The 13592-nt window shown below is 39.9% G+C and overlaps 1 protein-coding gene across 6 annotated transcripts in view; it reads right to left on the bottom strand.

The window, feature by feature from the left end:
• Positions 1-229: 229 nt before the first annotated feature.
• Positions 230-13592, bottom strand: part of EML4 (EMAP like 4) — a 248182-nt gene continuing 234819 nt past the window's right edge. For all 6 annotated transcript variants that reach the window (XM_074949340.1, XM_074949341.1, XM_074949339.1 and 3 more), the window contains 4 exons: positions 9517-9604; positions 8092-8190; positions 2328-2458; positions 230-1713 (listed from right to left, as the gene is read on the bottom strand). In XM_074949340.1, the coding sequence (XP_074805441.1) occupies positions 1249-1713; positions 2328-2458; positions 8092-8190; positions 9517-9604 (783 nt within the window). In that variant the 3' untranslated portion in view covers positions 230-1248. The remainder of the gene's footprint in view (positions 1714-2327; positions 2459-8091; positions 8191-9516; positions 9605-13592) is intronic.

Genomic DNA, 13592 nt, shown 5'->3' with positions numbered 1-13592 from the left:
CTTATGTACTTAAGAAACAAATGTAGCTGTCTGACAAGTTTTGTAAAAAAAAAATTTACTTTCCAAATGCATAACAAATGCCATGATATCCTGTAACTGGCCAGGTATAGCCACATAAGAGCTGCATGGCTTACAGCAACTCGGCGAAAGAAAAATCACCAAAGAGGAAATCTCAAAATACGCAACATTATCTAAATTATTGTGATATTATCATGACTGCTAAAGGAGCCAGTAAAAAAACATTTGCAGTTTATTGATTCTTAAAGTCACCACATAACAGGAAAAAAAAGTAACATCTTACTATACTAATCCCAAGCACCAATTTAACTATATTTATATTTCTCCTAGACATAAGGAAACGATTTCTGCTTGAAGCCTATGTTTAACCCTAGAACCATTAGACTTTTGTTTTCTTGTCATGCATTCTCTTCTGTTCACATCAAGGTCCATATAAAGATTCTTAAGTTTCAAAATATCAAAGCGAGTAATTCTTTGAAAACACAATTGCCTCTTACATTGTAATCAACTTTTAGGTCATCAATAATTCATAAACAAACAGATGTTTCGTTAAGTTCTATGATTAAATAGGTCTATACACAAGGATCAATAAAAATTGTTCCTTGATATGATTTGCATTAGAACGAGCAGCACCTAGGGCAGACAGAATGCAAACATGTCCACACTCCATTAGGACTTAGTAGTGTTAGAAAATTGCATATGTGTTATATCAAGAAGGCAGTTTCATGAACATGGCATTATTCTTGTTTTTCCTTTTTTCATTAAAAAAAGAAAGAACAGCTCCACAAAATTAATTCTTCAGATTTTTTTTTATGCACCTGGAAAAACAGCACAGTATTATTCAGCTGGTATTTATTCAGTGCTTCTGTTTGGTGTTAGTACTTCCAGAAAACACTTTCACATGATTAAGGTGGTTTATTTCACCTTTTCCTTAGAACTAACCTTTTTTCCAGTATTTACATCATGCCACTTCCTGACAGCAATTTCAGAATTAAAAATGAACCTATGGTTTTGTCCCACTACTAACGTTGACCAGTTCCTGACAAACTGTCAAGCTGGGCCCTTGGGATAGTTCACATATTGAAACAAAGTCAGACTAAAAAACTCACTGAAACCCAACAGCTGGAGTGGGCATGAATCTCAGCTATTTACCCTCCCCTATTTAAACCCTCTCCCCTTTATGAAAGCACACACACCAACGGAAAATAAAGACCATCTGAGTTTGAAGTGTTAAGACACCGGTGAATTATCTTGCTGGTCTTCAGTAACAGTGGATTCACTTTGCTCCTCACTTGTTTCATTGGATGGTTCTTCGTAGCTTGGCTCACCTGGATCCAGACTGCTCCCTTCACTTTGCTCCTCACTTTGCTCTTCATTGGCCTCCACAGTCTGCTCCAAATTGCTCTCCACACATGTGAGAGAGCTGTCGGTTACGCTTTCATTTTGTGCCGTTTCATCAAATGATTGTGAAAGAGGTGCAGGGGACTCTACCGCACTTTCACTTGCAGGGATGGGTGCTTTGGTTGTACCAATTTCTACTACAATGTCATTTTGTGGCAAAGTTATCTTCTCCACAAGTCTCCATTGAATAATACTCATGTCTTTCCCTCCAGTTGAAATCAAGTGACCATCGTTATGCGTAAAGCTGACATTTGTCACATGACTGCTGTGAGCACTGTATTTGTGACTGGGGGCCTATTGAAACAAATGGGGGGGGGGGAAGAGAAGAATTAACTGTCAAAATCTTTTCCTGTTATTTGTTAATATCAAAACACTACAGAAATATCTGCTGGAGTATTCCAAAGAATAATTTATATACACCTACACAAATCTATATTAAATTTCCCGCCTCCCCTCCCCCCAAGATATACTTTTCTCTTGAGTATTATTACTGAACTGTATAAATTCCAAATTGTAGGAGACTTTTCCACGTTTGGGCTGGCTATATGTCCTTATGAAATCTGTATCTGGAAAGGGCCAGATAAAAATAGATAACTTTAAAACACCCCGCAACAAATTTAGTTTGCTACCAAGGGCAAACAAAATTATTTTATAAATAAGTTACTCTCTTCCTACATACTATTATTTTGACAGGGTCCCTGTCTCATTCAGGGCACAGGATGGGCCTGCTGTGGGAACCCATCTTACAAATAGCTGAACCAGCTGGCATGGAAAATTTCACCCCAAATGATTAAAGTTTGCCAAAGTTGCAAATGAAAACAGGGTCTTATAAAGGGAAGTGTCAGGCAACCGTAACCTTTTCTACCAGCCTTGTCTATAATACACCCCACAGAGTAGTCTAAACTTACCTTTGGCTTGGAGCAGGGATACTGAAAGAGATGGACCTTACAGAAATCATCAGCAACTGCTATCACCTTTCGATTATGGGATCTGACAAGAGCATTTATATCCGTCCCATCTGATCCTTCAGGCCATACTCCTAGGATACAGACACACAGATATATTTAATAACAGTAATTTAAAAACAAAATTTTAAAAAAATCCTGAAGCAAAAATATAATCCATGAAACCTAAAATAAGGTTAAAAATAATGCCAAACAATGCATTTATCAAATTAAATTAGGAAACTGAATACGATATTGAACTCAAGTTTATATTTTGTCATGCCAAGAAAATTTATCTCACTTGCTAAATTGCTATTCAAGACCCCAATCCTGCAAATATGGATGCGCAAGTGCTTAACTTAAAATTCAACTTGTTGCCAAAACAGATAATTCTTAAATGAACACTGTTTGGTACATGTATTCATGTTCTAAAAGTGATGTGAGTTTCTGAAGTATGTAGCAAACTTAAATGCAGCACACTATATTAATTGAAATGTTTGTTTATAAACCATTTTTTGGAGCAAAATAATTATTGTGTAGTGGAACCCTCTTTCTAATGGCAGTATGATTTGAAACAGACCACTGATCAGCATAGTTTGCACAGAAACTCAGCCTGGACATATGCCGTATATGAAAACAGTGCTTAAATAAAACAAATACATAGTGAATTGCACGTAAGTGCAAAGCATAGAACTGGTCTGTCTAGACAGAAGAAAAGTAGCGTCGCGTGAAGGAACAAAAAAGGAGCACGGAATTAAGAAAAAACAAAAACATGCTCTTGAGCTTCAACATGCAGCAAAAATGGGCTTGCATATCTAAGAGCAAAGCTGGGAAAAGGGTAAACTAAGAATTAAAATATGATACTTTTCTCCATGGTGCCAACTTTTACAACTCGGCCACCACCTGCTGGGTGACTAGGAGTTGTATAAATACGAAGAGCCTTTTTTGTTTTGTTGCATTTTTTAGGCACTGTGATTGCAAAGGATATCAATTATCAAAATAGCCAGGGAAGGCATATCTTCCCACAGCTACAAGCATTGGTTTAGGCCAGTGGTCACCAACTGGTAGATCGCAATCGACTGCTTGATCCTGGAGCCTCTGACAGTCAATTGCGATCTCCGGCTGCTAAAAGTCCGGTGGCACAACAGGGCGAAGGCAGGCTCCCTGCCTGCCTTGGCTCCATACCATTTGTGGAAGCAGCCAGCACATCCCTGTGGCCCTGGGGGAGAGAGGGTGGGCAGGGGTCTTTGCACGCTGCTCCTGCCTGCAAGCACCACCCCTGCAGCTTCCATTGGCCAGGAACAGGGAACTGCAGCCAATGAGAGCCGTGGGGACAGTGCTTGCAGGCAGGAACAGTGCCCGGAGTCACATCCCCCTCCGCCCCCGCATGGGCGTGCTGGCCACTTCCGGGAGCAGCATGGGGCCGGGGCAGGCAGGGAGCTTGCCTTAGCCCCACTGCGCCACTGACCGGGAGCTGCCCGAGGTAAGTGCCGCCTGGGGGCAGCCTGCACCCCTCCCGCACCCAACCCCCAGCCCTGAAGCCCCCCTCCCAGAGACAGCACCCCATACCCCTTCCTGCACCCCAAACCCCCTTCCTGCATCCTGAAACTCTGCCCCAGCCCCGACCTCCCTCCTGGAGCTAGCACCGCTTACCCCCTCCTGCACCCCAACACTCTGCCCCAGCCTGGAGCCCCCTCCTGTACCAAAACTCCCTCCCAGAGCTTGCACCCCTCACCCTCTCCTGCACCCCAACCCCCTGCCTCAGGCTTAGCCCGGAGCCTGACCCCACACTCCGAACCCCTCAGCCCCAGCCCAGAGCCCGCACCCCCTCCCGAACCCCAACTCCCTGCCCCAGCCTGGGTACAGTGAGTGAGGGTGGAGGAGAGCCAGTGACGGAGGGAGGGGGGGATGGAGTGAGTGGGGTGGGGCCTCGAGGAAGGAGAGGGGTAGATTCTGGGTTGCACTTAAATTCAAGAAGTGATCTTGTGCGTAAAAAGGTTGGAGACCACTGATTTAGGCATTAAAAATACTTCCGCCATTTCTTTGTATCACCAAGACAGAAACATCAGGGAACTCCGAGTAAACTGTAGGTTGAGTGCCAGCCTGAAAGTTGTACAGCATTATATTTTCAACACTGCAAATTTTCTTAAAGTAAACAACTTGTTCACATCTGAAATTGTTATAAAAAACAACACCTCTTTCACTAGTTTATATGAAGGTTGTTTGTGACACTTTTCACCGGGTCAGGAAATTTTATCTAGAAGATTAGAAACCATGGGACAACTAAAGGTATGCCTAATTCTTCACTCTTTAAGGAAAAGGAGGGAGCCTGGCCAGTATTAGAGGATATTTGACGCAAGCGAACGTTACTGCAGATAAGTTACCAAAATGAACAACATGAATTGCTAAGGAAATTGTTAGGCAATATTTTGAATGTCTCAACAGTAATGATGACGTCTGTCTCATAAATAAATATCTCAAGAATTTTCAAGCAGCTAGAACTAAATCGATTGATCTTAAAATACCTTCTTAATCTATTAATATAGTATAACCAGCAGGTGGGGCTAATAAATTAACTTTAGAGTACACTCAAAACTCTGCTGCAGACATTTCTTTGAAGTTTATATTTAGGAGCCTAAATAAAGAATTTTCTTAAGCAACAACTCTACAATGTTATCTGCTTCCTGAAATTACAGATGCCATTCTAGACAGATGTTGACCAGAGAGCTATACTATGTCCCCCTTCTTAATTTATAATGAAAGTGAGGGCTCTATTGTATACACCAGTTTGATATCAGCAGTCTTAAACAAAAAGATAATCTGTTTTAACAAACTGGTAGGATTTTTCCTTTCAAGGTTTCAGGGAAGTATGATGAGAGTAACCCATCAACGTGGCTGACAGTGTAAAAAAAAAAGGAAGTATCAAATGTTTAAAAACTTTTAAAAATAGCGATGTTTATATTATTACTATTATTTTGTATTGACAGAATAAGTAGTCCCTATAAGATATTGTCCTTTTGTGCTGTCACTGTAACAGACACGAGACAGTCCATGGCTAAAAAAGCTTACAATCTGAACAGAGAAAAGTCAAAGGAAGGTACGGGAAACATGCCCTGAGAGGTGAAGTGACTTGCCCAGCATCACAGCAAGTCAGTGGCTGAACGAGGAATAGAACTCATGTCTCATGCTGGGTGATGATGCTTTAATTTGAGACTAAGCCATTGGTCCTGGATGTTTTTAAGGGCCAGGAATGCCCAACAGTAGAAAATTAAAACATGATGGGCCTGGAACTTTTAAGTTTGCAATTACACCTTGAAGATGACAAATGATTTTTGGCAGAATAACTGATGTCACGCTATTTGCTGTGCTCACTTTATTTTTAAACACACGAGTGAGTCACTGGTGGATATTTCATTCAGAAGTATCACTCAGATTTCACTTTCCATTGTGAACCCAAGACCCCTTAGAACTCTGAAGAATCTGAGAGCTGTTAAGTTTAATAAAACTTTAGTACATAATAGTAAAAGTGCATAATAATCTGGATGGAATGGAGATAAAACCAGAAACTCTGACCAGAATTGCCAGCAACTGAAATGCAGTTTAAAATACACAAGAGAAAGAAAGGGCCTGGATGGCATAGGGTACTGGTAATGAGATACAGAGCTGTTCATCTGCATGTCATCTCAACTGAATTTGGCCCAGGTCATCACTAGCTCCTATCTGATGGCTGCTAAGTAGAAGGAGCTGGTGCTCTAAATCCAAATCGAGTGAATAGGTGTTCAAATCATACAGATACTGTACAACCACAACTGACTTTCTTGCATGCAATGCCACCAGTACAGCGAATGACTGATTGAGCATGGAAACAGAATTCCTCTTGCGTCTCCAGACATTGTCCCTTTATATCCCGAAGAAGGGCACCTCTGAGAAAGAGCAGGGAATCGGATACAGCTGCTGCCCATATTGTATCTGCTATGCTGCTAAATGTAGTGCTGCTGTAGTTTTAGTGCTTGCAAGATGGCGTCTTTCATTAACTCAAAATGTAAAGTGGAAAAAAAATGTCAAAGGAGTGCCTCAGATCCAATCATAACGTAACAGGGGGTAAAGGCCTGATTCAGTCCGTCTTCCTCCTTTAAAGTATTTCATTGCTCACTGACCAGGACATTATGCTCTTGTGAAAATGCTGAAAGCTTGGTTCCTTGCACTTCCTCATTGCTACCTGATGAATCTCCTGTGAGCCACTAACAATACCCATTCCTTCATGGTACAGTTTCCACTCTTTCAGTATTTGCTCCACAACAGCAAAGAAAGTTAGGAAATCAAAGTTGCAGACAAATATCGTTAACCAATCCAGTCTTACACACTCAGAGCTTCAGGAGAAAGCAGCCATCTGCTCTGAATGCCATCAACAGAGATTGGATAAACATGTGCGTGTATAACATTACCTTAATTTTTCAGGCTAACAGGAGCCAGAATCCTGATCAAAATACCAAGAAGCAGCAGTGTAGGTATCTGTTCACCTACACCAGAGAGATGTTCCAGCATATCTCAACTGTCCACCTCTAAAGAGAAAGGACTTTAGGTCTTCAATTATAAAGACCAAACTGTCAGGTGCCCGGCTTATTTGATGTACAAGAGCATCACTGTAGCCACCAACTTAAATGTAGCTCTTCTAGAGCACTTGCGTATTAAGGAGATCCTCTCAGAGGGGGTATGTGGTCATCATCAAAGGCTACATGAAGAGTAAACATTCAGAAAAAAACATCTCTATTTTCTTCCTTCCAGCAAATAAATTGGCATTGAAAACCGAACTCCCACTAGCCAAGAAGAAAAGCTTTGCACGCTCTTTTCTCTCATTCCCAAGAATTTACTGACTTGCTTCTACCTACTTTTTATGTTTCATATAAGTGTGAACACCAGAGGCAGATCTCTTGTGCTAGTGGTGAATGTGAAACATTTAGCACCCTGCTCACATGATTTGGTTCACAACACTGGCAGGTTGAACAATATCTCTCAACACTTCTCAGAAGGGCTCTCACTTAGGACAGACAGAATGCCATTTTGCAGAAAATAACTTGAACTATTCAGCCACAGCCCTGAGTTTTGGCATAAAAATCATACATAACACTGTCCGTTCTTTAAATTTTTGGAGATTTGTTTTAAAAAATCTGCTTCATTTTTTAAAGCACTCCTCCTTTGCAGACATAGGGCACATTTCTTTTCTTTGATTGTAGTCCTCAAATGGTGTAGCCACCCTCCTGAGTCATGGACGACACAGTACAGAGTATACACCTCAGATCTTCACTGTACTTTCTCTCCTCCCCATTCCCATCCCCAGTACCATCTCTCAAAACACAACAGTTCATGGCTCAAGGCCCAAACTCCAGAGTCTACAATGAGTAGAACAAAAAAATCCCAAACCTTTAATATTAAATGGAAGATGAATATGTATTATCTATGGAGAATATCTACCTTCAGAGAGCTACATCCTGCTTAAGACTGATCACAAGACCAGCACTGCGGTCAGTCTCCTGGGGGTGGTGTGTCAGACATAAGGGAATTGTTGGGGGTATCTGATAATAATACTACCAGGAGGTAACTGAAGCAATTCTGTACTGACATTCCAATTACCGTACCATGATCATTAATCAAGTATTTCCAATTATAAAATCTAGCATAATAAAGGTTAAACAAAATGAAGGATAAAAGCAAGTTAAATGGTACTTACCAAACACTTGAAACCCTAGCACACAAGTGTACGTCGTCCAATCTATATCCTTACAATCCGAACGATTCCTGATAAGTTTACAGCCACTTGGAATGTCCCCTTTAAAAGAAGTGAATTAACAGTAATGGCATATCAATTAGATCCACCTATTTTGTTCCTTGAAGACACTAAGAATGTTGGAGAAACTAATTAAGTGCAATTTTTTAAACCATTTTTGAATCATTCTGGAAAGCCAATGACAAGGCGAGCACTAGATTCCTCCATTGTGGGAGAGATCCTTCACCAAATTCCAAGAGCCTGACTCTTCTCTCATTTACACTGGTTTTACACCTGTGTATCTCCAACAACTTCAATTTCACCTTCCATTACTTCTAATTTACACTGGCCTAAGATCAGAATTGGGACCTAACTCCCACCCCTTATTTCTTATCTCCCTCATTAAGTGCTTTATAAAATGTTTCAACATCTCAGACCCCATGCTGCCAGACCCCATACTTGCTAGAATTAGCAGTCAGTCACTCACTCAGGAAGTTTACTTTAAAAATCATGATTCTGGGTAGTGAGGAACCATTTGCCATGGGAGTCTCAATCCCCTTTCACCTTGTAACCAGAAAGGGAATGATTCTGTCTTTCAGTTCAGCAGTTTGGCATTGATGGATTGTAGCCCTTCACGTCATTGCACAGATAATTACAGTCACAGAAACTTTGGGCAGATTCAGATACAGAACTCTCAGCTCACAGCTGAGTTGTAATCGGTGGAATAGACCTGTGAAGGTGCAGACATTTTTCATATCTGAGGGATGGTTCTTCATGCTTGTAAAGAAAGAGGAGCCACAACCCATCAATTCCAAACTGATGACTTCCTCCAAACAGAATAGGTGGGAAAATCTATTTTTTAAAATAGATTAAAATGTCTATGCTCTGACAAGCTCACCTTGCTTTAGGTGTGATACTGCATAGTTGTTAGATACATCTACTAGTTAAATAAACACATACATTTAGAAAAGCAGAAGGTATGCCAACACTATTACTATACAGCTAAATAAATACTGTTATTGGTTCAAGCTTTTCTCTTTCAAATCTTACACACTTCAATAGATCACACTGTTGATACAAAATAGACAACGTATACATACTATTTTCGAAGTGCAAAACCTTTTGGAGCATCATCACAACCTAGTGCCACTTGTTCTGTAAATTCTAAGTTGTTATCCTGATTTATGACCTTGTAGAGAAGTAAACTATATTTGGAAGTGCCATTAGGTAATACACAGCTCTGAATAATATCAGGTTACAAAAGTTCAAATTAGTTCCTTTGTCAGAAAGCATTTTGCACAGACAGCCCTGACCACATACATTCTTCCATGTATTATGATTGCTAAGGCAAATTTCTGTCCAGTACATATAATTTAATTTCATACTTACAGTATAGTATTTCATAGTCTCCTGAGTTTGACATTATATACTTGTTGTCCGGGGACCAGTCAAGGTGTGTAATATAGCTGGAATGTCCCTAAAGAATAACACAATAATGCCAACATGAAACTTTTAATTTAAAACATAAACTTGTCCAGTGATGGCTTAAAAATTAACAAGGCATAGGATAATTAAAATCAGAAGTAGTAATGAGTTGTTCTTTTTCCAGGATCTGTTGTAAACATTTGCATTCCTGTAAAGATTCTCATTACACAGAGAGACATTTGCCAATGACTAAACAAACATGAATCTGGCAAAGTGCCTTTCTTGTAACCTATTAGAGTTTCAGAGTAAAGTGGATTTTTCCTTGGTAATAATATTGCCCCTTCATGGTACAAATTAATCCAAGCAGACAGTTATTCAAGTGTGGATGAGTTCATGAAACGACAGAGCAGAGCTCTACCTACAACCAGTCAATTAGGAAAAACAAATCATGTTGAATTGTCTTTTGATAGGGCAATGAGACTAAATGCATGAATTTGCATTACTAAAGGTAGAGGAAAATGGCAGATTTTCAGAAGTGCTCAGCACTCTCAGTTGCGACTGGGTTTTTAGACAAGCCTAGCTCCTGTTTAGGCACTTGAGTAAGTAGCTGGATTTTCAGAAATGTACAGTTGCCAGGAGCTGAGCTCTTGTGAAAATTCAGCCTAGTGGGAGCTACTGGTGCTGGGCCCTCTTGGAAATGTGGCCCACAAACCTTAGCAATACAGAACACTGACACTCTGATGAACAAAGAATTCCAATAGCTGCCTCCTACTTTTCTCCTTTAAGGAAGATGAAATAGATTACAAATAAATGAGCTCGAAGTCTTATAAACATTGCTTTTATAAATCAGGCAGATTCAACACCACAAAGAAGCCAGCATAGACTCACGGGAAGCTCACTTATTTTTACACTGTCCATGCTGCAGCAAGTTGAACTTTTCATACAATTTTGCCAATAATCTTGCATTCTGCTACCAGTTCTTATTTTTATGGAACAGCACTGTAAACTACTCAAAAGGGCTCAAAATTCCCCTTTATATTCCTTTAATAAGCTCATTCTAAGCAGCCCCAGGTTAGCACAAAGGGAAGGAAAAGGAATACTACATTTGTTCAGGTGGCAGAAAATCAATCCAGAAGTTGCAATAATAAAAAAAAAAAAAAAAGAAGCTTTTTATTTGGAAATGGTTCACAACTCTGAACAGTCTCTGGGTAAGTTATAAATCCACACTGAAACTCAGAAACGTGACAGATATGTAATACAGACCAATTCTTAAATGACTGCAGAAAAAAACAAGGTGGGTGAGGTAATATCTTGAAAGGCTGCAGATTACAGAGCTCAGGATTTGTATGCTCTGTGTTTACTAAGAAAGCTGCACCTGACCCCTGCTTTATGTTTTGATCTAGCCTAGTCAATTAACACCTTTATAAAAAGCACACCTGCACAGTTGTAATTTCAGATTACTGCCTGCAGATTTTAAATCCCTCCAGATCGCCTATATTATTACACTGATCAAGTTATAATAAGAAATCCAACTGCAGAATGAAATCATAACTTTATAACTGATTTCTGAAAAACGAGGTTTTTCTTGTGCATGGCTACATTACACTGAAACCTCCACTTAAATACAACCTTTAACATGCAATTCTGTTTCTCAAGGGACCAATTTAAAGTCCCTTTAAAGTCAAGGATTCAAGTACACTTTTGTTTGACCTTTAGTAAATGCCTACTTCTGCTAGGCCACTGACATTGCTGGTTTCTTGGACTGCCAGCTAACGCTAGTTTTGCTGTATTTAGTTTTGAACAAGTATGATTTTTATTAGATTGTAAATCTACAGCAAGTTGATATGGAAAACTACAGAAAGATAAATATATACTATAGCCTTAAGAAAACACTTTGAACTAGCAAATATAATTTAACCAAGAGTTTTCAATTTGAGCAAAACTCTTGCAGGAAAAATTCAAGTTACAATATACACAGGGATATGAGCTATCAGATTAATTTGCTGTGAATATGGTTCTTTTTCTAGTAACGATTGCTCTTGCCACCAGTCAGCTACAAATAGACTGCACAAGAGGGCCTAATCCTACAATGCTTAGTCACTCTAGTAACCCTGCCTCCCATTGACTCTAACGGGACTATTTGCACAAATAAAGATTACTCACGTGAGGAAAGGTTGTGGAATCAGGCCACAGCACTATTTAAACAATGGCTGTATGGCTAATTTTAAGGTTTTAACCACGCCAATGGGCACAGTCCTGGGAAGCTGCATCACTCTATGATGAGTTCTGGGACCACATTTGCGGCTACACCCTAACAGTGTCTGCACCATATTCCCCTAGTTTGACTGTCTACTGGCAGGGGTGGGGGTAGAGGGCATTGCCCCACCTTTTTCTCCACATCGTTGTGGCAATATGCACCCCTGGCAGAATTATGAAGGGGACAGCTCCTGCAATCCCCTGAACACAAGAACTGTGAGTGTGATGTGATGGGTAATGGGGTAGGAGCCTCCTTGCTTGCTTCCCCTTCCTATTCATCTCTGTGTTCGAGCCAATCACAATCTGGCCCTGGAAATCTGCATCTACATAGTATAGCGGCAAAATTAATTAACCAAGTTAATATCAAAGTATTCATTAGAATTAGTTAACAAGATTAGTCAAACCAGATTACAAATGAAATCTTGTATTCAAATGAGCCTTTCTTTACATAGCATGAAAACGAAGTAACTCTAGCCAAATTATATGCTCTAGCCAAATCTTGTGTAAAACATGAACTGTGACATCAGTCAGCATTGCTGAGTGTGCTTTGTAATGGAGCACTTTGTTTCAGTCTTCTGACAAAATCCAAAACTACTATCTTACTTTTTCAGATGTTGAAGTTGATTTAAATCATGTATGTGTCAGCATTTAGTTTACAGCCCTCGACTTTCCTAAGTACTTAGAATACTTTGGCAAACATCCACAATGCAAGGTTGATGGATCAATAGCTAGCATTATGAGCATAACCTTATATATCCGTCACTAATCCCCGCTATTTGCCCTACAGCATGTGCATATTCAACTAGTGCCAAAACACAAAGTCACTCTTCCCTGCGTACACAAGGTCATCAGTGTAACTGATAAACCCACACTCATGGTAACCTTTATGTTAAAGACCCTTAGGCCTGATCCTGTTCTTATTTAAGTTAATGTCAAAATTTATTGGAGCAGGTTCTCGATATTCATGAATGAACCTTACACTTGTGGAGAGAGAATGTGGTGATGGCTTTATTAATTTCATATATATTCCCATCTGTAAATGTATCTCTAGGGGATATATCTACTTAACATTTCTGAAAAAATCCAAAAGATATCCAGGCCTTAGTCCATATAATGGAGTCTGTAATTTTGTAAACGGGTTCCTAACACCTTTACAGGTAAGGACAAAGTTAAATTATCCTTACAGACCAAAGATGAGTAAAACTTGGCTCCTGTTTCCCTCCCCTACTGCATAGTCTTCCACCTCTTCTTCCCTCTCCTTTCCTTAATGAACCTCCCCCATATCCACCAGAAGATGGCCTCCCCACCTCCATTCATCCTCTAGTCTAGTGCATGGCATTGAGGACAGTCTCTCTGCCCCATCTCCCTCTGCAGATATGTGTTCCTATGACTCAGGACCTGGCGCATGGTCCCTCCCAGTGAGCCCTCTTCTTAGCAGCCACACAATGTATCCTTTGAAGTTCTTACATAAATATCAGTGATGGCTGCTGAGTTTCTTGCAAAATTATACAGCATGTATATAAAGATATATTTATCATTCTGCTCTCCGACCTGCCACAGCATCCCCTAGAGCACTTGCTACATTTAGGAAAATGACTAGTCCTGATGATATTATGTACTTTAGGATTAGTCATGGCCTTTGAGGTTATTAATTTATTGTTGATTGACAGATCTATACTGTAGTTGAGAAAAGGTTGCATTGTACTTTATGAGAACTACAATACACTGAAAAAAATTAAACACAAAATGAGACAGGGTTTTTTCCTCTCTTTTTTCAAAACCTT

This window comes from Natator depressus, chromosome 3, assembly GCF_965152275.1.
Source record: "Natator depressus isolate rNatDep1 chromosome 3, rNatDep2.hap1, whole genome shotgun sequence".
Taxonomy (NCBI): domain Eukaryota; kingdom Metazoa; phylum Chordata; order Testudines; family Cheloniidae; genus Natator; species Natator depressus.
This window is presented reverse-complemented; position numbering and strand designations above follow the sequence as displayed.